Source organism: Trematomus bernacchii, unplaced genomic scaffold, assembly GCF_902827165.1.
Source record: "Trematomus bernacchii unplaced genomic scaffold, fTreBer1.1, whole genome shotgun sequence".
Taxonomy (NCBI): Eukaryota; Metazoa; Chordata; class Actinopteri; order Perciformes; family Nototheniidae; genus Trematomus; species Trematomus bernacchii.
This window is the reverse complement of record NW_022987714.1, coordinates 16,642,070-16,666,833: the sequence shown is the minus strand read 5'-3', so window position 1 is coordinate 16,666,833 and position 24,764 is coordinate 16,642,070. Positions and strand designations below refer to the sequence as shown.

The window sequence follows — 24,764 nt, the reverse complement described above, 5'->3', positions numbered from 1 at the left end:
GGAAAACTCCGGATGTGCTTATTTATAATACCTACATCCAGAGCCATATCATAGAATCTATATGGCGCTGCCCAGAGCCGTATAATAGAATATATATAATATGAGATATGATATGATATGATATGATATATATGATATGATATATGGCGCTGGCGCTGCCTACATCTAAACACCAAACAAACGCACTCTACGTTTCGTTGCGAACCATCCAGAAGAGGGAGCTAATTGGACAATCAGCATCCCAGAACACCACAGAAGAAGTTAATTAACCCGGAAGTAGGCGGGACTCCGGTTCTGTAGAAGAAGAAGCTAGCCGCTAGCCCCTCTGTGCTGCAAGTTCGGATTCTGTCTCTAGCCGGTCAACATGGTCCAACTGGTGGGTCCCCTCCGAAAAGAACTCGCCGACTCCCTCTCCACCTGCAAGGTGCTGGTGGTGGGAGCGGGAGGTATCGGCTGCGAGCTCCTGAAGAACCTCGTCCTCACCGGCTTCAAGAACATCGAAGTGGTCCGTCTCACTTGTGTTTGTGTGTGTGTGTATGTTGGCTAGCTAGCTAGGTCTTTGTGCTACCCAGACAGCGACTGGGGGTTTTCGGGCTGAGGCTAATTGCCGGGTCGTAACATTCCAAGAAGTAACACATGCATTCGTGGTGGTTTCTTGATACCCCTCTGTATCCCAGTGAACATGCTCGTGCATTAATTTGTATAAATATGAACACCGGTGGAGCATTTTCAACTGAAGCATTTGGCGCCATTAACAGTGCTAAGTTAGCTAGTAAACTTATTTCAGATGCACTGTAATTTGGACGCCCCTTTGTTTATATGCGTCAGGTTATCTTATTCTTATTTTTTTCCCTAATATGTTGCGTATTTCTGACCCACTGGATCAGAGTGAAGTGTTTAGAAACATTTGAAGATCGTGTCGTTGAGGGGTGCCGGTACACTGAATATTAATATTGATTAATACATTCTCACCGTTATTAATTTTCTCAGAAAATGAGCAGAAATGTACGGTGGCCCTGAAGTGCAAGACACCACAGCATTTCACAAAACACTACAGCATTTCACAACACTACAGCATTTCACAAAACACTACAGCATTTCAGAAAACACTACAGAAAACACTACAGCATTTCAGAAAACACGACAGCATTTCAGAAAACACTACAGCATTTCAGAAAACACTACAGCATTTCAGAAAACACTACAGCATTTCAGAAAACACTACAGCCTTTCAGAAAACACTACAGCATTTCACAAAACACAACAGCATTTCACAAAACACAACAGCATTTCAATACAATTAATTGTGCAGCCCCTATTCTGGAATGTTAAGAAGTTTAGAGGCCCTTATTATATAGTGGAACTGTTCCTGTTTGTCTATCTGCACAGACATATTTCTGTCCAAAATAAAATAAAAACAAATTGCTATATCCAATGCTGTGACAGGTACATTGTAGCTGCCTGATTCTGATATGTCACATGACATCACAACCATATTGATTTTTGCAGATTGACTTGGACACAATTGATGTCAGCAACCTGAACCGACAGTTCCTCTTCCAGAAGAAGCATGTCGGCAAGTCTAAAGCACAGGTATGAGATCCTCAATTAACCTCTGTCGCTGCTCGGTATAAAAAACAATGCTGAAATGCATTCTTTCTGTAACACCACACCGTAGTCTGACATTTTTTTGGTGTGCTGTTTCTCTTGCTCAGTTGGTTTGTGTTGTTTTGCAGGTGGCCAAGGAGAGTGCATTGACGTTTTGTCCCACTGCAAATATCACTGCCTACCATGACAACATCATGAAGTGAGTTCCTTTTGTTTCTTATTCTTTTTAATTTGTAAAATTAATTAAAGAGTTTGGAAACGGATGGGTTTTTTTTTTTCTCCCAACAGCCCTGACTACAACACGGAGTTCTTCAGACAGTTCATCCTGGTGATGAATGCTCTGGATAACAGAGGTACGGTTCTCATGTGACCTCACCTCCCACACATAGTGTGTTCCTCTGCCAACACATTCAAATAATGAGGAAAATAAAACACTTTCTGTCTCCATAGCGGCTCGTAACCATGTGAACAGGATGTGTTTGGCAGCGGACATCCCTCTGATAGAGAGTGGCACAGCCGGATACCTTGGACAAGTCACAGTCATCAAGAAGGTAGAACATGCACTTCATTATTTTACTTGTAATGACATCAACAGAGTGGTGCAGTGATGATGTATTTGTGTAGGTAGACCCAGAAAGTAGCATAGCAATTGCTTACTTGACAAGCAAGGGGATTTTCCATTGGATTTTAGAATTTTGCGGAAAATTAGTTCTGTCAGAAAAATCACGTTTATGATACTTACATTTTTTGTTCAGCAGGATAATCTTCTCACATTAACACTGCTATATTATTTATAAAACGTAAATGCAATCGCCAAAATCTATCCATTAAAATGTGATGACCACAAACTATACTGCCTCTCACTATGTCTGTTGCACTTTTTCCTTCTTTTATTCCTTTCCGCTGCCTCAGGGACTGACTGAGTGCTACGAGTGCCAACCTAAACCCACCCAGAAAACCTTCCCAGGATGCACCATCAGAAACACGCCGTCTGAACCCATTCACTGCATTGTCTGGGCCAAGTACCTCTTCAAGTAACACAATCTCATTCTAACTAAGAACAAGCATCATTAAAGTTGACTTTGTTTCCGACATAGATGCATTGCACTATAAAACCTAACTAGACTAGCTCTTAACAATATAGACCAGTATGATTTATTCTTATTGTAATTTTCTCTGTTTGTTTATTGCCTCTATAGTCAGCTTTTTGGTGAAGATGACGCAGATCAAGAGGTGTCACCCGACACAGCGGACCCAGAGGCTGCATGTGAGTGAGAGCTTGGCAATGCATTTTTTTCCCAATATCTAAAGAGTTATTTTAACAGAATGGATAGTGATACAGCAGGAAATACACACCTAGTCTACTTTAAAATGTGTGTGTATGTGTTCTGTAAACAGGGAATCCTGAAGACACAGCAGCTCGCGCCACAGCCTCAGAAAAGGACGGGGACATCAAGCGAGTCTCCACCAAGGAATGGGCCCGCTCCACAGGATACGACTCCGTTAAACTCTTCCACAAGGTACCAGTCCAAACATTTAAATTGCAGCCCCTGAAAAAGTTTGTTGGACACGCAAAATATATCTTTAACTTTACACAGGGTTCGTACGGGTGCTGGAAATCCTTGAAAATGCTTGACATTTTATGAGGTGTTTGAAAAGTGCTTGAATTTTGGGAATGGTGCTTGAATTGGGGATAAAGTGCTTGAAATTGTACATGCTTTACTTCGCTTTTTAGATTAACAGAAAATAAAGAAGTCGGAGCGCGCTTAATTGCTTCGCTTTTACATAAAACAGCTCCGCTCCGGCCTTCCCGCGCTATGCGTGTGACCTGCAAGTGTTTTTGTTACGTGTGACCTGGGCATTCTGATGAGAGTGATAGTTGACAGAATGCCAGGAGGTTGCAGTTTCAACGAGCGTTGGCTAGCAGAAGACAAATACAAGCCATGGCTAAGACGAGGGTCAAGCCCACGAGTAGCCTCCTGCAAAGTGTGCAAACAAATCATTTCAGTTGTTCACAATGGGAGAGTCTGCGCTGACGAGCTACATGAAAGGTACGCCGTAGTAGAGCATTTTAGATTAGGCTAAAGTTGCATGTTACGTTTGTTTAAGCTAACGTTAGCAAGCTGAATAGCGAACTCGATGAGGGATAATAATAATTGCAGGGGACAATCATTTCAGAGGAGCGTACCTATGTTCATATGTGCGTTACAGTCGCCATCCTGTGGTGTTCAGAGGATGAAGCACTCACTGTTGTAATTCAACCCAGTCTCACGGCATTTCGTGTTATAGTCACGAAATATAATCTATTGATTCGACACAGAACGATTTTAAAAGCAATGTATTTCTACTGGTAGTATGTTTTCGTGCCTAAACCAAATGTGACTTGCTCTATCGAAATCAGTCACATTGACCCGAAGACACATTTTCGTTTGTATTACTGGTCTGGGGGAAGCTCGCGAGTGTGTGTGTGTTTGTGTATTGTGTACCGGGGAAACACTCACAAGAAACACCGGCTGTTGTTATGCTTCTAGCATTTACATGTAGAAAACCTAAAGCTTTACGAGAGCAGAAGTCAGGGAAACTCCAGTGGCGTTTTCTCCCGGAGGCCAAGGGAAGCCAGGCTTCCCCTGTTTTTTCGGATTGTAGTTATAATTTTAATAAATAAATAAAAACACTTTGTTTAGTTTCGGTAATTCTTCTTTGCTGTGTGTTGCTGCCGGCCCATCTCTCCCCCATTCTCATTGAGTATTTTACAAAGAGGTAAACAGCGCCCCTCTATGTTATGGTGAAACAGTAGATTGCACTCACTGTTGCGAGAGGAGGCCAGCCGAAATTGGCTTCCCTTGGTGAAAAAAAATGGAGGGATTGACCAATCAGACGAGGCTCACGTCATGCCCCTGCCAACCTGTGATTAGTCAGCGTCATGCCAAGGGAAGCCAGAGGCAGCTGGCTTCCCTTGCCTCACAATCCAATCAAATCGCATCAACTTAGTGGTGCAGTGACGCGTCCTAAAACACGGAAGTAAGCTGCGCTCGGGTTCCCTCGACAAAAATGTCTCAACATTTTGGGATTTTGGAAAATAGCTGGAAATAAGGTCTGTGGAAAACGAACCTGTTAGATAAATGCACGTTTTGTTCAGCCGGATAATATCCACGTCTACCCTACTTTTATAATTTTCGAATCATAAATCTAATCGATAGATAGCGTCACTGCACCACTCTCACCGCCGTTAGAAAGTAGCAAGCAACTGAAGCAAGTGCAGTTATGGAGGGTGGAGATTTGGAGTATTTAATCAAAAATAATTGTACTAAACTTCCGCTACAGCAGCAACTAAAAATGAAATCTGATGACAGGCCAATGCCCAAACTGGAGCTGCGTACAGAGAGGAAAAAAGGACAGTAACAAAAAAGTTGTTAAAAATAACAAGAATAGAGTTTATAAAAAGAGTGATTTGTAAAATATCCAAAAAGAAAAATCTGCTTACAGTTCTGTTTCATATGGGTGTTGAAAGATGTATCCATAGATCTCTTCTTTTTGCTCTCAAAGTGCACCAGATTGATGCTTTTAACTTCAATATTTAAAAAAAAATCTTCCCGGGAGAGCATGCCCCCGGACCCCCCTACAGGAGGTTAGGACCACCCCCCACTTAAATCATGTCCACATGGATAGGATACTAAATACATTTGCACACATCTTGTGTCCATATCTTTCTGTTTCGGTGGTCATGCCACAACCGTGCACATGCATGCATTGCATGCGCGAGTCATGGTAAGATATCTGGATTAAGAGGTTGCTTTTTCTTTGCACAGCATGAAAGAAAGGCGAAATGGGCTGTGATTTTAGTATTTTTAAGCAGAGGTTGAGTTCAATAATTTGTATGGCCCTAGGAGGATGTTGTAAAAATTGAAAGGAAAAAGGTTCCCCACCCCTGGTGTAAATAATAATAAAAACCCTTGATTTATAACTTAACATCTCTGTCTCCTATTGATCTGAGTATATTATAAAGAATAGCCAGTTAATTGAAGCATTATAGCACAGGCCTTTGTCAGATGGTATATTACGCAGTTTTTTTTCTGCTTCTAATAGTTCTCTCTTTTTTCACCATACGTGTGTTTGCATCCCTGATTATTGGCTTCCCCTATTTTTTTCCCCACGCCACGCTACTGGGAAGCTCAGATCATTGTGACAAAGATTGACATCAGGGCACAGGTCAGAACTAGAAGTTCCAGGATGACATGGACATTGCCCGATATCATCAGTAGTAATACAATCAGAGCACGGCCAAGAGCTAGCAGTGAGTCACAATGCCTAGTTTGTTTTGTGCGCACATTGACAGTGGAATGTAACGTAATCATCTTGTGTAGAGACCTCATAATCACACATGATAGTAGTGGCGGTTCGCATTTGTTATGCGCAGGAGGGGGTAGGGAGGCGGCGAATAACGCAAGGAAAAAGCAGTACAGTTTGGGATTAGCCATTGTTAGTCCAGTGAAGGTAGGAAGCAGCACTCACCCAGAGGTCAACAGTCCTTGGTTGTTCAAGTCCTTGGTTGTTTATAGCATAAAGAACATCTGATTTAATGTGAGGTAGGGAAATAATCATTTGAGTATAAGTATGTGTATATAAATATGTAATTTACAACAGCTGTGAGATGCTTGAAAAGCTTGAAAATGCACCTTGAAAATGCTTGAAAAGTGCTTGAATTTGACTTTGGAAAAGGTGTAAGAACCCTGTTTACAAATGAACAAAGAATGGGTTAATTTGGCCCCACATGTGATAGTAAACTGAGTAAGATTCTCGAGCGGTGGATTAAAAGTTGTCTCCTGCCGATTTATTGTTAATATTTACATACAGCATTTCTGCAAAACAGGTGGTTAATACCAATACAGTAACAAGCTTTGTTCTGATTTGCTCCCCAGCTTTTCAAAGACGACATCAGGTACCTGCTGACCATGGACAAGCTGTGGAAGAAGAGGAAAGCCCCGACACCTTTGGACTGGCACCAGCTGAGGAACAGTGGTACGTTTGTTTACATATCAATGTCAGAGGCAACTTGACAACTACCTGTTAGTTAAATAGTTCAAGTTAGAGGCGTGTTTACTGCTTGCTCATTCCACCTTGTTGAGAACCTCTGTTCTCCCAAAAATGGCAGTAACTGTTGTATGTTAAGCAATAAACCAAAATCCTAAATGATCACAATCAAAATAAGAAACGTGGAATGGCATAGCAGCTATAGGTGTGAGTGTTGTGCGTTACAAAAGCCAAAAATGTTAACTACTTGAAAAACAACAACTTGTCTGTTAGGAAAATACTGAGCATGTATCTGGAATGCAAACTGTAGTTTAGCTTTAGGGTGAGCAGAAGAGTTTTCCCTCACAAACAACATGGAACCAGATCTTATTAAATGTATGTGCAGAGAAAAAAGCTTTTATAAAAACGGTACCACATGCTGCAGAAAAGGAGATGGTGAATCTTCTGAAGCATTTCACAAATGATGTTAACTTTGCAACTAGACACCTGTTTTAAGTTGGTGACTTCATGCTTAAAATGGGGTTTACCTCTGTGTTTCTGTTTGTACTTTCAGATAGGGCTGGCAAAAATAAGTAATTGCAATCATTTAGTGGGAATGCTGATACAGCATTCCAACTATATGTTCTTCTACGGACAAAATCATTATTATTCCACCGGAACTTTGCACCTCTTCTCCTCCGTTCAAACATCAAAACGTTCAGCTCGGTCGGGAATCGATGGCTATCATTTGGATTATTCATAACTCATAATTCCAGAGATACATCCCATTTTTAACATTGAAGTCAATGGAGAAAATCTTCAGACTTGAACAATCTTCATGCGACTTCAACTGCATGTTCATTCATACTTTCACTCAGAAACCTCATTCCAACTTTAAAATGTTACACATCTTTCTGACATTATTCGTGTAACACAACTCAGACTTTGTTAAAGAGGTTTTCTTCAGATTTTAACATTAACTAGAGTGCGTGATGTCACAGCTAGAGGGTAGGGAATCTTGAAATTTGCCTTCATATTTTTTTTTAAAACTGCCATAATTCCGAAACCCTACATTCCTGAGAGATAATTTTTCATGACAAACGTAGGAAAACATCTCGTAGCTTGAAAAATGACAAATAATTAAGCAACAATAATTAAACAAAATGCCTCTTGAGGGCATGAAGTGACAAAAACGTTCAACATGTCTCCATTAAAACCCATTGTAATTTCAGGCTGATATTTCCTCACAGCAGCAGCCGCACACCTTTAGTTAAACTGCCAAAAAGGCCACATTATTAACCCGAAAGTACACAAAAATTACACTTCAGATACTCAACTTCCTTGACATGCTTCACGTTTTGAAATTTCACAGATATCTGTTATGCAGCCTACACGCGGCGGCGTGCGTTGGCGGTGGGCGTGTCTTGAGCTTGGGGAGTTAACGCGAGCAACGCGACCAACAACCAATAACATGAATCTCCCGTGTCTCCCCCGGGTAAAAAGGCTTTAAAAAGGCTCCCGTGTATGAATCTCACCATAGACATTCATGTCTAAAAAGCGATTTTTAGACATTCATGTCTAAAAAGCGATTTTTAATTAATGTCTATGGTGCTATTTTATGCAACATTGCATGGTGGCTAAATATACTGTCTATGCCTGCTGTCCATTCAAACGAAGTACACTGGATATAAACTCCCCAAACAGGCGAAAACCTACCAGTTTCACCCACTGTCTCTGCCACCTCCCTCCATGCCTGGCTCTTCCGGTTTGTATCCCGGTAGGTGAACAGGGACTGAAAGCACCGGGTGATTCCCTACCGCTACGATGATTTTCTCCTCCATTTTTTGGCATATGAGGAAATGAACTGCGGTCTGGCTGTCTCAGCATACACACGGTTTGATTGGCTAGCGCTTGAACTGGCAGATTTGCATACGCGGGATTTGATTGGCTGACGCCTCCGCCTCAGCTTCAAAAGTAGAACATTGCTCTACTTTTGCAGCGAGCACCGCGAGAAAAGCTACGCTTTGCTCCCAGAATGCAGTTCGGCGAATCGTGACGTCACCCCATTCAAAGTGAATGGGCAGAAGCGTTGAAGCGTCAACGCACGCCGCCGTGTGTAGGGGCCGTTATGGTTCTTCCACAAAACGTTCACATGTAAGAGGTTTATCTCTCATTCAGAACAATGCAAACCTTTGATCTCTTCATAGCTCGTTAGCTCAACTATAAACACCTGTGTAATGGAACACGATGATGTCATCACTCCAACTGACAGCAGTCAGCTCTAACTGTTCATTTCATACTCACACACTCTGGGTGTTTCTCAATCGCGAGTAAAGCTGCTTCAGAGCCACTATTTCAAGCATACTACGTCATCGAGTGCCGCCGAAGTACTGTTCCAATCTCTAGTATACTTGGAAATCTACCGAGCCCGGCGTACTCCGTTTGGAGAAATATCGAGTCTGCACATGAGTAGACTTCGCGGTCTTAAAATCCCCACAATGCTTTGTGCACGGACCAATTTCCCCAAATCTGTGGCGGAAGATGTAAGGCGGGGCCTCTCATATGACGCACACCTGCACACTTGCTAGCCTGTTCCACACTTCGTTTTCCGAATGCCAGGAAGTATTCTTGACTCGCTTCTGAAGCAAGATGCTCGGCAGACATGTGCTACCAAGCAAGCGTACTCGCGATTGAGAAACACCCCCCTCTCAATCGCGAGTACGCTTGCTTGGTAGCACATGTCTGCCGAGCATCTTGCTTCAGAAGAGAGTCAAGAATACTTCCTGGCATTCGGAAAACGAAGAGTGGAACACGCTAGCAAGTGTGCGTCATATGAGAGGCCCCGCCTTACATCTTCCGCCACAGATTTGGGGAAATTGGTCCGTGCGCAAAGCATTGTGGGGATTTTAAGACCGCGGAGTCTACTCATGTGCAGCCTCGATATTTCTCCAAACGGAGTATGCCGGGCTCGGTAGATTTCCAAGTATGCTGGAGATTGGAACAGTACTTCGGCGGCACTCGATGACGTAGTATGCTTCAAATAGTGGCTCTGAAGCAGCTTTACTCGCGATTGAGAAACACCCACAGACTCTCACACAGATCGCCACTGGGCTTACAACTAAAGACACAGCCACGCAAAAACTGCGGCATGTGTACGGCTCCTTATGGGTACTGCAATTTCGAGAGAGAGAGAGAGAGAGAGAGAGAGAGAGATGTTGTGTTGAAGGACCCTGACTTTGGCCAGGAAAAACAGGCACTCGCTTGTTTAATTATTTTGCGGTCTAGATTTCTTACATTTTATATATATGGTTTCGCGGGCCGTATACGCGTTTTGGATTTGGCACAAGTCCATATAGCACTTTCGATACATTACCAATTGATTGTGCAACCCTACTTTCCGATATCAGCCCTATTTTACTGTCACGTTCAATGTTCTGGAGCTGTTAAGTTTCAGATGCAAACATAACCTTTCCTGCTATTAATGCTTCAAATGTAAGCTTACCACTGGCAAATTGGAATGCTTTTATTGTGAAGAACTTATAGGAAATGCAGAATTTATTTTAGTCTGCAGAGCTTCATTAGCTGCTATTCATCCAGAACAACAGGTCTAAATATCCCGATATGGACATCTTGTGCGCTATTTGATCAGTGGATCCGTTTTAAATATTGCAGATGCAAAAGCCAAGGTGACTGTCTCGTTCTGTGTTTGACAAGCACACCTCCATCAACATCAGAGGTCTGTCTCTGGCGTTAATTTGTTAACATTTTTATGTTCATCCAACTTGTTGGTGTGTCCCGGCAGGTCCTAAGGAGGAGTCTGTGGGCTCAGGTTTGAAGGACCAGCAGGTTCTGAGTGTTTGGGGTCTTTGTAAGATGTTCCAGCACAGCGTGGAGACCCTCCGCACAATGCTGCAGGAGAAAGGAGAAGGAGCCGAGCTGGTGTGGGACAAGGTAACGCACAAACACAGACTAATGAAAAGTTGTTTGAGAAACCATAGACTAACATACACCCATCTTTATAGGTCGATATGATATTCAGGGTTCGTACGGTCATCGTACTGGAAAAGTCATGGAAATTCAAAATGCAAATTCCAGGCCCTGGAAAAGTTATGGAAAACAATATTTTTCCCAAAGTTTTGGAAAAGTCATGGAAATGTAACTAAAGTTGCGTCAAATATAATTTACATTTGATCTAATCGCCAAAATAATCTGCGATTGTGTTATGTGCCATCATGACGCGCATGGTGTTATGCTGTTTTTATATATGAAGCGCGAGCTGTGTGCTCGAGTCTTCCTGCCTGTCGGCTACCTACGGTGCGTTCGTTAACTGTAACGGTGCGTTCGTTAACTGTAACGGCCCGTCCACACAGCAGCGTTAAAAAAAATCTTCCAGCGCTTCTGCCCATTCACTTTGAATGGGGTGACGTCACTTTGCGCCGAACTGCAAAGTTGAGCAATGTTCAACTTTTGAGGCTGAGGTGGAAGCGTCAGCCAATCAAATCCCGTTTATGCAAATCTGACAGTACAAGCGCTAGCCAATCAAACCGCGTGTAAGCTGGGAGAGACATACCGCAGGTCATTTCCTCATATTCCAAAAAATGGAGGAGAAATTAATTATAGCGGTAGGGAATCACCCGGTGCTTTATGACCAGTCCCTATTTACCTACCGGGATACAAACCGGAGGAGCCAGGCATGGAGGGAGGTGGCAGAGACGGTGGTAGATTTTCGCCTGTTTGGGAAGTTTATATCCAGTTTACTTCGGGCTTTTTTGCTTCGTATGTCGGGGGCGGGAGATTCATGTGATTGGTTGTTGGTCGCGTTGCTCGCAAAAAATCCCCAAGCTTCAGATACGCCCACCTCCAAGATTTTTTTTAACGCTGCTGTGTGGACGTACCGTAACTGTGCGGTCCGGAGTCACTGTGGCACAGACTGGACGGCTGGCAAACAGCTGTTAGAACGGGCCGTTCAGGTGTTCAGAGCAGAGCTCCCTGTTGGAGCGGCAGAGCGCGATGTGAACTGAAACGTTTTTCTGTCGCATTATTATTTAAGGAATCGTTGAGCTAGCTAACTAGCATACATTGTCACTATCTGCTAACGTTAGCTTTAGCCTTCGTTTTGTAATAGTTGTTTTCATAGGCTATAAATAGAGGTGGTATAAGTAGATATTGTACTAGAGTAAAAGTAGAAGTACTCAGATCTTGTACTAGAGTAAAAGTAGAAGTACTCGGATATTGTACTAGAGAAAAAGTAGAAGTACTCAGATCTTGTACTTGAGTAAAAGTAGAAGTATTCAGATATTGTACTTGAGTAAAAGTAGAAGTACTCAGGTCTTGTTCTTGAGTAAAAGTAGAAGTACCAGAGTGTAGGAATACTCTGTTACAGTAAAAGTCCTGTATTCAAAATGTTCCTCAAGTAGAAGTAGAAAAGTATTCTCATCAAAATATAGTTAAAGTAGCGACAGTAAAAGTAGTCATTGTGCAGATTGGTCCATTTCAGAATAATATGTTTTATAATGATTGATCATGAAAGTGTTCTCAAAGCTGGTAAAGGTGCAGCTAGTTTGAATGACTTTGTATACTGCAGGGTAGCTTGTGAATTTACTCCAGGTGGAACTAAAGTCTGATTTAACACTTGATTATATTTCACATCATTAATCCACATCTGTAAAGTAACTAAAGGTATTAAATACCATTTCCCTCTGAACTGTAGAGGAGTAGAAGAACAAAGTAGCAAAACATTGAAATACTTAAATAAAGTACAAGTATCTCAAAATTGTACCTAAGTATAGTACTTGAGTTTATGAACTTAGTTACTTTTCACCGCTGGCTATAAAGATAGAAAGACTAAGCCTTGCACAGAGGCATGAAAATACATTTTCAAAATGCTCAACAGTCCTGCCAACATTATAAACTGACTGCTACACAATTAAAATAAATGCTTTATATATTTCTATTAGGGCTGTGAAGTTAACGCGTTAACGCAAAAAAAAATTAACGCCACTAATTATTTTAACTCGATTAACGCATGTGTATTTTTTGTCCTCGGCCGCCGTAGTTTCAGAGCGCATCGAGTGTAAAATACCATCTACAAGCTGATGCTGACAGCCCCGCTCCTGCCGCCCGCTTGTGGCAGACCACACTTCCACGCTCACCGGCAGGCCCGGACTGGCCATCGGGAGGACCGGGAGGGAGTGTGTATGTGTGGCGCGACTCGCCAGCGAGGCACACCTTACGTGTTGTTGTTAGCATCTGGTGCTAGCTAGCTGCGCTAACGGATATAAGGAGCTGTTTCAATGACATTTCGCCGACAACTGCGCCGAGCACTTGACTTTATGCAGGTAGCCAGACAGTGGGACATTGTACGAAAAGTCAGCACACTCAGCACGGATAGTACGCGCAACATGATTGCAGCGTCCAGGCAGCTCCCATTCGAGCATATATGCCTTGAGCTGCACATAGCTCCAACAATCCATCACAGTGTCTCCACATTCACACACACACACACACACACACACACACACACACACACACACACACACACACACACACACACACACACACACACACACACAGTATTATTGTATGAGAGAGGTTCCAGGTTGAATTGAGGCGAATATTTGTAATGTTCAGAGGTTGTTGTGTTTAATATTCATGAGAATATTTGTCATTGTTCAAATGATAATAAACAAACATATAAAGCATATTTGTCCACTCATATGTTGATAAGAGTATTAAAAACTTGAAAGATATCCCTCTAAGGTACATTTAGAACAGATAAAAAATGTGCGATTAATTTGCGATTAATCGCGATTAACTATGGACAATCATGCGATTAATCGCGATTAAATATTTTAATCGACTGACAGCCCTAATTTCTATTAGATGTGACACTTTAGCATTTCTGTTATTATTAACACTGCTGCTTTAGTTGTTCTGACTGCTAAAATCCTCTGTTATTCCTCATTTTAAAGCCGATATTCCGTGGGGTCGGGGGCTCGGATCCTTGTCACCTTTTTCATACCTGATGAGTTTGCATCCCTGACTACAGTTGATTTAGCGTGTAGAAGCTAGTAAGCCTACTATTTGATTTGTTTTAGATTTTCAGTGGTATCGCTGAGAAAGAGTCATTTTTTTCGGTCATGGAAAATTAGGTAAAGATCATGGAGAAGTCATTGAAAATCATTGGTGAAAAAGTGTATGAACCCTGGATATTAGCTTCACGTCTCAATACACAGCCATACTGAAATGTTAGTGACACACAGATACATGAGCTTTCACTGCCTCCTCTTGTTCTCAGGATGACGCTCCAGCCATGGACTTTGTTACAGCAGCTGCCAACCTTCGTATGCACATCTTCAGCATGAACACGAAGAGTCGCTTCGACGTGAAGTGTAAGTTTATTGTCTCACATCTGGAATCAAATAATTAATGTAGAAATGACCTCGTTTGATTTAATAATGAAAATTATCTTAATTGGTTTTACATATCTTAATTGCATTCTATAGTTGTGCACATTCAGATGCCCCCAATTCAAAGTTGTGTCTTTTTGTTTGTTTCAGCCATGGCAGGGAACATCATCCCAGCTATCGCTACAACCAACGCTATCATCGCTGGACTCATTGTGCTGGAGAGCTTGAAGATCCTGTCTGGTGAACTGGAGTCCTGTCGCACGGTGAGTACCAGGACTGGTTAGTCCAGTCAAATGTCACAGCCTAAGATAGTCACCTGTGGTTAAAACATGTTTATTTAACTACACTATGCTAATGGCTAAACGGTTTAGAACTAAGAAAGAAAACCTGAGCGAGACCTAAAGGAGCGGCTTGTCACTAAACAGACAGTGGTTGGTCCACCTTAAAGTGCAGCCTACCTTAACCTGTTAAGCACCAAGCCTGTTTTTCATGTTTCAGGCTCGAAAATGACATGCCCAAAACAAATGACTACAACTGAACTTCTAAAAGGGTTATATGAATAATTTCTTTTATCAAAGCAAGGTTACATCTGTGAGTTGGATGTAGAAGTGTCAGAATCAATATAGATGTTTTTTATTTTAAAGAAAATTCAGATTTTACATAGTAAAAAACTGTAAATTATAGTGTCCGTCCAAAGATTCTTTTTTACAGATAGTGAAAACTACCCTTGGATGATGGGTTAGTAGAATAAAAGCTTTAGGAATCCAAAGTACAACATATAATAAGTACCCTGTATCAAGATTGATGCAAAACAAGTGACATTTGACCTTTTTAAGAGAGGTTTAGCCAAAACCACCCCACCTCTGAGGTGATTTGGGTGAACATTTTTTTTTTTCCCATATCTCTGGCCCCCCTTGGTCGATTTTGATGGTTGACACCTCTTTCTGACCGTTAGAGCCAATAGAATCGAAGGGGGAGTCCCCCACACACACACGTTGTGAAGAGAAGAGGTGGAGGCTTCGAGCATGTAATTTGGCAGCAGAGTGGACCGATCTCTCGCTCTGACATTTGGAAACGAAAAAGCAGTTTTATTGCTTATGGATTATCAGAAATAATTTCAAAGAGGACACAGACACATTGGATTAACCTATGGATTAACTGCAGCATCGTTTTTTTATCGTTTTAATGCCATTGAAGACCAGTTTTGACCAAGGTAAGCCATGTTAGCGTTTCTAGCTACCTAGCTCCACATGTTATGATGTACGCTTTCGTTTATAGCGTCGCAAATGTTTATCACTGAGTGTTGAGGAGGGCACCACTAGATTCTGTGTCTCCAGCTGATGTAAAACGAGGGGTTGGCTGTGCATCTAGGATAAGTAATAAGGGAGTTATGAGTGAGTTTAGGTGCAGAGTTAGGTTAAATTTTTTCGCTCGTGGCTAATTCAGAGGCTGAGGCATTGTGGGTTTTTTTTGAGAAATTTTTTTTAAAAAGATCGGTTAGCTGAGTTTCTTCCCGTTACATGGATATAAAACATTCATAGTTTATTAAATATTAAGATTCCTTAGACGTTGTTTCCTGCAAATGACGCGTTTATCCGCCCGGTACCGGGGGGGTGGTGCGTAACAGGTTAACCTGTTAAACCAGAGAGGCCCCTAATCCGGGGCCTGCGGGGTGTTTTTTCACGAAACTGTGTCTCAGGTCTTCTTAATATTTAAAAACCTATTAATGTGTCATACCCATTTAACGGGAAGAAACTCAGCTAACTGACGATACGAACAATTTTTACCGAAACAAAACACAAGTCTCACAAGAAGCGTCTAAATGAGCCCTGAGCGAAAAGATGCTAACGCACTTGGCACAGAACTCAAGGTAAAAATACCCGTATTGCTTATCGTAACTGCACATACATGATATCAGATTAAAGCTGAGATTCCACAGATTCTATAGGTATTCGTATCATCACTGAGCGATCAAAACTCGCGACAGGGGAAGCAAACAGACATCACAACACGTAGCATTATGGAGCATTCACGGGAGATCGTCTCACCTTAGCTGTTGTTCTGATCAAAAATTGTGTTCAATGGCATTAAAACGATAAAAACGCTGCTGAAGGTTAATCCATAGGTTAATCCAATGTGTCTGTGTCACTTTGAAATGATTACTGATAATCCATCTTCATTTTTATGTCAAAAACTGAGATTTCATATTGGCTGCTAATGGTAGCCACCAGAGTGTATCGCAGCTTCCGGTTCCGGGGCATTCTGGCTACGCATCACTCATTCACCAATGGGTAATGTTTAGATGGATTTTTAGGAACTTCCCCTTGATTCTATTGGCTCTAACGGTTAAAAAGAGGTGTCGATCATCAAAATCGACCGAGGGGGGCCAGAGATATGGAAAATGCACCCAAATGACCCCAGAAGTGGGGTTTTTTTACCTCTAAAAAGGTAACATTTCACTTGTTGTGCATCAATCTTGATACAGGGTACTTATTATATGTTATAGTTTGGATTCCTAAAGCTTTTAGTCTACTATCCCATCATTCAAGGGTGGTTTTCACTATAAGCAATGTTTTTTTTTGGGACGGACACTATAATTTACATTTCTTTTTTTACTATGTTCAATCTGAATTTACTTTAAAATAAAAAAAATCTATATTGATTCTGACTTCTCTACATCCAACTCACAGGTTTATCATTGCTTTGAGAAAAAAGATTATTAATGTACCCCTTTTTAGAAGTGAAGATATAGTAATTTGTTCTGGGAATGTCATTTTTTGAGCCTGAGACCTGAAAAACAGGCTCGTAAGCATGAGTTGTTGCTAACTTCAGAGCTAACAATCTTTTCTTTGATCAGCAGTTTCTGAAGGCAGTCTTGAGGAGCAGTAGCATTTTGTTCACTGATAAGTAAACTGTACACGCAGTGCTTCGTTAACAGCTATATTCTTTATTTATATTTGACACACTTGGCAGCCTTGCATACATTGATAGATTAACACTTACCTTATAATAAAACTTAATTAACTTGAATCGGCTGGTTAGTGTTATTGATGAATCCATGTTTTTCCCCCCCCAATGTCTCTCTTTCTGCTAATGCGTTCCCTTGCTGAAGCAGTCTGTGGCTGAGTAGTCTTCCATAGGCAGACGTAAATTAAGACTTTCCTTTAGTTGTCCAATGTCCGACAGTGGCTCAGTCAGTAGGGGCTTGGACTGGGAGCTGTAGGGTCGCCGGTTCAAGTCCACAACCAGACCTAAAATATGGAGTGTGGACTGCTACTTGGAGAGGTCCCAGTTCACCTCCTGCCCTGCCGTGGTGCCCTTGAGCAAGGCACCGGACACCCCCCTTCCCCCCTCACTCCCATTTCTCCCCGGGCGCTGTGCAATAGCTGCCCACTGCTCCTAGTACTAGACTCCTGGTACTAGGATGGGTTAAATGCAGAGGCCAAATTTCACTGTGTGCTGTGTGCTCTGCATGTGTGACCATTAAAAGAGGGTTTCATCCCTCCCAATTCTATTCTAGTTCTTGCTTTTTTTTCGTAGGCAGATCATTAAATAAGCACATAGAATGACAAGAACTGCCAAAAAAACCTCTGGCGTACTCAGCCTTCCACCAATATATTCCTCCAATCTCCAAACCCTACTACTAGCTCTGTGTTTTTCCACCTTTCACATTGGTCTTTGTTTCCCTTTTTTCCAGATCTTCCTGAATAAGTGTCCCAGCCTCAGGAGGCTGCTGGTCCCATGTATCCTGGATCCGCCCTGCGCCAACTGCTACGTCTGCGCCAGCAAACCCGAAGTCACGGTCAAACTGAACGTCCACAAAACCACCGTCCTCTGTCTGCAGGACCGGGTAATATGATAAACCTGTTTTACACCAACATGAAGGGGTGCTTGTGTCATTTATCCACAAAGATCTTGAACACAACTGAGTTCTAAATTATGCCAACTCTTTGTTTATTAAAAGTATTACAACTTTCCACCGCTTCAGTTCAAACGGAACATTTCTCCAGGTCATAGCTCCCACACTAAACAAGATATTCTTACTGTGCTCTGATTATCAATTTCTTTTTTTAAGACCCAAATATGGGGCAGAGCCTATATTGCTTGAGGAAAAAAGCTTGAATGCAATTGTTGGCCATGAAGATCTCAAAAAGTACCAGGCCCTGCCAACACACAAAATACACGTCACATCAAGTCTATGACTAGACTTAAAATCTAGTCATACCATTTTGCAAGAATAAATACGCTTCTGTATGTACATAAAACATAGCTATAGATACAGGGTGCCCGCGGGGTCTTAAAAAGTATTAAAAGTTGATAAATAAATGTAGCAAAAATTAAGGCTATTAAAAAGTATTAAACAGCATTTTTCCGGGTAGCGTCTCGCAGCGGAGAAACTGGGACGACTGTGACGGCTGCTAGTGGAGCCTCGCAGCAACTCTGCTTTCTGCACCACAATCTGGTGCTGCTGAATTGGGACTACTAAATGAGTGAGACTCAAATATCAGAAGTTCAGAACAAGTTTTAGTAGTTTTTATTTTATTTTTACTTCATTTACTTTACTCAGGGTCACTTATGCCCCTTTCACACCGGCGGTTTTTCAGCTCCGGCTCGGAGCTGGAGCCTGAAAAGTACCGGTTTTTCCTGTTCACACCGCAGCGGCGCCGCCTCTTAGCTCCGGAATGCGGTTCACTTCCAGCTCCAAAACATTGTCGGTCTAGAGGCAAGAGCTTCGGAGCTAGAGGCGGCGTCGCTTACGTCTCTCTTACGTCGAGGCGTGCAGGAAACTAAACCCACCTCCCCTGAACATGGGTCGACTGAAGAGTCTCGTCATGCCTGCCTACAAGCAGTAGCGCTGAGCAAAGTGACTAGAAGGCAACCACACACTTATAAAAAAAAAACACTTTATAAAGTCAGGCAACACTAACCAGGCTTCGTGTGATTCTGTTTAGTTGTACCTTACTTTGACCATCCGTTCGCTGTTATTGATCATTGTGGAGAGCAGGCAGACGTTTTGTTTATTATAGCAGCTATCGGATGGAATCAATACATGGGCTGCACAGGTTGTCATGTCCGACTATCACAAGTAGAATCATAATGAAAAATACGCCGGTAAAATGTGCCTGTAGAACACGGCTTAGCAAGTAGTCAGTTTAGCTTCGGTTGCTATGCTAACTTCACCCATGTTATACCAGAGAAACTTTCATAACAGCGTTGTGATGCCAAACAGCGTCAATTCAGACTGACACACATTCACTTAAGGGGAACTGGGGATATGTATCAGCTGCTTGTGTGACAGTCAGACAGTGAATACTTTAGAGCCGTGTGAGCTAACCCGGAGCTAACGGGAGAATAAACTCCCGTGGAAGAGCAGCCAGCACTGCAGCGGTCGGTAAATGCCGCTGAAACACATTAATAAACAATGAACCACGGCACTCTGGAGAAAAGTATAAGGTTGGAGAAGTCGTTATTTAATTTAATCTGGCTTCGTATGATTAAAAGCAACACGATCATCGACCCGACGCAGTCCCCCGTTGTTGTTGTTAGCTCCGTTGGGGAGAAAATCAGCGAGATAAACGGTGACGTCATGACGCAGCAGCGGCAGCTCTGGGCGGTGTGAACAGAGCGGGAGCTGAAAAGGGAAACCGGAGCTGAACCAGAAAAGCTCTAGCTAGGAGCTAGAAAGGGAAAAGCGCTGGTGTGAAAGCCGCAAGAGAGGAAACCAGTTTTAAGATGTTGAAAAGTTCATTAAACATAAAAAGGCATTTCAAAGAAGTTGTGTTATTCTACATTTTGACACCAAGATTTTCTGATTTTACTGCAAATGTATATCGGTTCCAAATATCGGTTATCGGTCTCCTTGATTACTAATAATCGGTATCGGCCTTGAAAAAGCCATATCAGTCGATCCCTAGTATCTGCTGTAAATGTTTGATATTGCCCTACTTGTGGTTGACTGGATTTTGTTTGCTTTAATCAGATCCTAAAGGAGAGGTTCGGCATGGTGGCTCCAGATGTTCAGATAGAGGACGGGAAAGGGACCATCCTCATCTCCTCAGAGGAAGGAGAGACAGACGGTAAGGAGGAAGCGGGAAAAACACAACGCAATGCATCACATGCAGCAATTCTTCATCTCCACAACAGAGGGCGGTCTGGCTGCATTTGTGAATAAATAATCTAAAAACACATTCTGGCCAAAAAGGGGGAGGGAAAGAGGAAATAACAAATAAAAACACTTAGTGAAAAGCATCTTTGTTGATGTGTTAACTGTGTCTACATGCTCGGTTTTAGAAGAGTTTGTCATTTCAAATGTATAAAATAAAAAGAGCAGTTCTGGATTTCATCCTTTAGCCTGGCACTAACAGAATGAGTGAGATGCTCATCAGAGAAAATGATGTTCAGAGGATATTCAGAGTAATGAAACAATAACAACTTTTATTTTTTTGAGAGTTGGGGCTTGTTTATAAATGTAACAAGAACACACATCAAATTCGGTTGATGATTACAAAAAAAACTGGAAATGTATTTGGGTTTGATTTCCTTTAAATGATTTGGTATTCCTGTATGACAGAATGGATTATGCCTACATGTCAAGAACTACAAATACATGTTTTTAGGTGTGGGTGTAACACCATTCCTGTCTGTCCTCCACAGCCAACAACCACAAATTTCTCGCCGATTTCGGGATCCGTAATGGCAGCCGCCTCCAAATCGATGACTTCCTCCAAGACTACACACTCCTCGTCAATGTCCTGCACACGTATGTCCCTCTGTGAATGTGCTTTGATGAATGAAATGCATTGTGCACAGTCAAATGTGTTACATTTGCATGATTTGTTTTGAATGGTGACTTAACAGAACAACTAACAAAGTCTGTGCGTCTTCTTTGGCAGTGAGGAACTGGAGCGGGATGTGGAGTTTGAAGTCGTAGGTGAAGCCCCGGACAAAGCTCCGCCCCCTCAGCCAAACAAGGAAGAGGTTAACAGCGTCACTAACGGCAACAAGGACTCCGCCCAGCCATCCACCTCTTCTAAAGGTCAGCATGAGACGAACACTTCATTTATTTCTAGTTTAATATGGTATTAAGTGTCTTTGTTAAATACATTGAGCAGGAATGTATAAGCTATATTTCATTTTTTTCCCAGTGAGTGTGTGTACGGCCCTTTATTTTATGTGCAGATATAAGAATCATATCTGTGAATCTAAAGTCCTATCAAAAGCCAATGCACTGCAAGTGCTTTGTAATAGCAATTGACAACTCTAGAAAGTTATGCTGATGTTTTCTCTTTTACTGTAACAATGGCAAGGTAAACAGTCAAATAAAGCTTTCATGTTACAAACTAATCCACCAGGAATTTGCTCTCTCCAATTTGGTTGGCCAACACCTTCCATTGCATTCAAGAAAGAAGTTACGCTAGTTTCAAGGTGGCCTTGGTTAATGTATTTTTTCCTCTGTGCTATCACCCTCAATGCATACACAGACTGGTCTCATTCAGATTAGGGGAGCTGCCTTTTTTTTACTTGAAAATATACATCGATTAGTATTTTTCTTTAAGTATCTGATTCCAGTAGTTTAAATGTAAATGTTTTCTTTTTCTTCATCTCTTTGACAGAAATATAGCCATTTGAGCATGTTATCTTGGGTTTTGCAAAAAACTTATCTGCATATTTTTTTGTTTTGTTTTTATAGACCAAACAACTCATAGACTCGCTAAAATAACCTTCCTTGCCAGAAGGTGGTACAGGTTTGCAGGTGGAGGACTGCAGTTTGACACTGCCTGTACTGAGGCTCTGTCATAGGATGATTTAAGCTTGGCGTGATGCATGGCCTCTTCTTGAGTCTTAAGTCGTCTTTAGCTGATCTACAACAACACAAAATAATTGCTGTGGATCTACAAAAACATAACTTACTTTATGAAGACCTCAATAGAGTGGTGCAGGGATGACGTATTTACCCGGATGTAAAAAAACGTTGACTCTGAGACGAGAGAACCGGAAGTGGTAAAATGCTAACTCACTTCCGGGTTTTAGGACTCGTTCCTGCACCACTCTATTGCAATTAGTTGTTTGTTTTGAGCATTCTGGTGTTGGTGGAAACAAATAGTAGTTGTTTCTTCACCATCTGTAAACACTGTTGTCCTCCACCTTTCAGCTCCGGCAGACGATGATGACATCATGATCGTCGAATCTGACGAGGAAGGGGCGTCGTCCAGCTCGGCAGCAGCACCATCCAGCGGCACCAAGAGGAGGCACTCAGACGCAGAAACCGGAGAGTCCTCCAGCAAACGTTTACGAATGGACCAGTCGGGTGCAGCTGCTGCCCCTACCAATGATGATGATGATGACGATGACATCATCGCTCTGGACTAACCCCTCCTGCCTGAAGGACTGAGAACTCTGAACGCTTACCGTTTTGACTCGAGACTGACAGGTTTGAATAAAACACCTCTTTTATGAAGAACAATTTACTGCCCTGCTTCATCTTTCGACACCTCCACCCCCCCAACTCTGTGTTTGTGCTTTCATACTCCAGCCGTTCTGACATGATGCTGTAAATAGACTTTACATTTTTAAATGTTTTGAAAAAAACTGTAAACTTTTGTTATCCATATTATTCACTGGTCCCTATAAAATGCTTCTCTCAAAAAAAGAAAGGAAAAAAATGTTTTTTTGGTATTTTTTTATAAACGTACTGTATTTTTCAGTCAGGGTGTTTTTGTGGTCAGGTAACAAAAAACCAAAACATTTTCTTGGATTGTAATGATGATTGGTTGTAAAGGGACGGTGAGACCCAGGATTCTGCAGCTTGTGCTACTGTAGGTGAGATACAGATGGAAAATGGCCATGATGTTCAGGGGGGTCGTTTGTCTGCTACCTCTTTTCTAGAGGTAAGATGTTTTGGATGCAATTTCGTAATCATGCCTTCCAAAACTATGCGACAATGAGGCGTCCAGCTTTTAGAAAAGGGAAATAAAAGTGACAACAAAATTGTTCAGGTGTATCCTGAAGGCTAATGATACAGGCTAGTAGTAGTTTAATGTTAACACGTTAGTCACTTTTTATTAGCATAAATTGGTTCTGTTTAAGCAAAGAGGTCACTGTTTATTCAGACAATTAAGAGCATCATTAAGAAAGAACCAGCAAGAAGTGGTTTGACCTGAAGCAGTGGTTGCTTTCATACTGTAGAGGTTACTCTGATGGCAGAGGATTCCTTCACTGAAGTAACATGAGAACCTCTCGCACAATGCACAGCAGTTGAGCTCCTGCGGTCTTCTCCAGTCCATCTCCTGTTTCAGTGTCCATCATTTCATATTTCATTGTGATCTGACTTGTTTTTGAAAGGCTAATGCCACTGGACCAATTTGGTGAAAACAATAAACTCAACAAAAATGCAGCATGTTGTCTTGTTTATTTGACTCACTTTCAATTTAAAGGGCCCAATTATGTTTTTTTTGTTTTTCCCGTTCCTGTAGTGTGCATGTAAATGGTCTGTAAAGCCTGTATTGCCTCGATTGGACTCCTTTTATTTACTTTCATAATATAATGACATCACTATGTAACACTCTTGTTTCTATTGGCTAGCGCTCTGACACATTGTATGTGATGAGCTTAGAGGCGGGACATCTTTTGGCAGATGACTAATCACAACAGCTAACCAATCAGAGCAGACTGGGCTCTGGTTTCAGACAGAGGGTGAAAAGAGGTGCTGCAGCACAGGCAGTATGAGAAAAATAAAGAGCTTTTGAACATTAAAGCATGGAGACATGTCACAGTAGAATACAGATATGAACATGAGCAGAATAGAGCCCCTTTAGTAAAAAAATCACAATAATTTGGCATGTTTTTACTATACTACATATCCATCCTAATATTATAAACCGTGGAGGGAAAGTTTTCCTTAGAGCTGTTTTCTATGCAATAAGCGCTTGTTTATCATGACTATGTGAAGGTTCAGAGAAAGATCTAAAGTAAACACTAATATCACACACGAGTCTGTTTCTTGTTGTTCTGATCCATTTGTTAGTTTCAGGGATTAAAGTCTGACAGTCATGTGGTCAGCTCTGTACAGAGCGTCACATTCTTGACAAGAGTAACCTTTATGCAACACTACATCCCTCCACACAATACACACTACGATAAACAAGCTTGATGATAAATTGTTTACTTAGATGAAATACAGAATAGAAATTCACAATGGAAACAACTAAAAATTGTAAACATAAGTACGTTTCATGGACCAACGCAGAAAATATTCTCAGGCTTTTCTTTTCAAAATAACCTTTTCAAAACATGACTTTACTTGCTCTTCATTCAACGATACATAACAAATGTAAAAATGTAATTACTTTATCAGAAAATCTAATTATGATTGTATTAAATATTACACATAATATAATAAACTACCCCACCAGTCTGTATTACACCATTACACTTAACAGCTGCCTTAACATCATGTATTTCAACTACTTGCGATACTTCAATGTAATATTGTAATAATACTTATGTACGTTACCTGCAGTACAATTTTGAATGAAGGACTTTAACATGTAATGTAGCATATTTACAGATCATGTACTTAATTAAAAGCAGCATGGTCCTCTAATTTGACAATTGAATTATCACACCACAATCGGAGAGCAGTGTTAAAAAACAATAATTAAACAATTTTTGGAAAGTAACAAGGGAATTAAAAAGATAAAAAAACAACGTTTGGCTAAAATGGATAAAAAAACAAAA

General features: G+C 41.5%; 1 protein-coding gene across 1 annotated transcript; it reads left to right on the top strand.

Annotated features, from left to right (window-relative positions):
- Positions 1-264: 264 nt before the first annotated feature.
- Positions 265-23,424, top strand: uba2 (ubiquitin-like modifier activating enzyme 2). The gene is made up of 17 exons (XM_034141789.1): positions 265-505; positions 1,510-1,593; positions 1,737-1,807; positions 1,897-1,961; positions 2,059-2,159; positions 2,521-2,642; positions 2,808-2,875; positions 3,007-3,128; positions 6,528-6,627; positions 10,421-10,569; positions 13,916-14,009; positions 14,178-14,290; positions 17,725-17,877; positions 20,008-20,104; positions 20,682-20,787; positions 20,921-21,063; positions 22,180-23,424. Exons 1-17 carry the CDS (start codon positions 365-367, stop codon positions 22,395-22,397), a joined length of 1,947 nt encoding a protein of 648 aa, XP_033997680.1. The 5' UTR covers positions 265-364; the 3' UTR covers positions 22,398-23,424.
- The last annotated feature ends 1,340 nt before the right edge of the window (positions 23,425-24,764 follow it).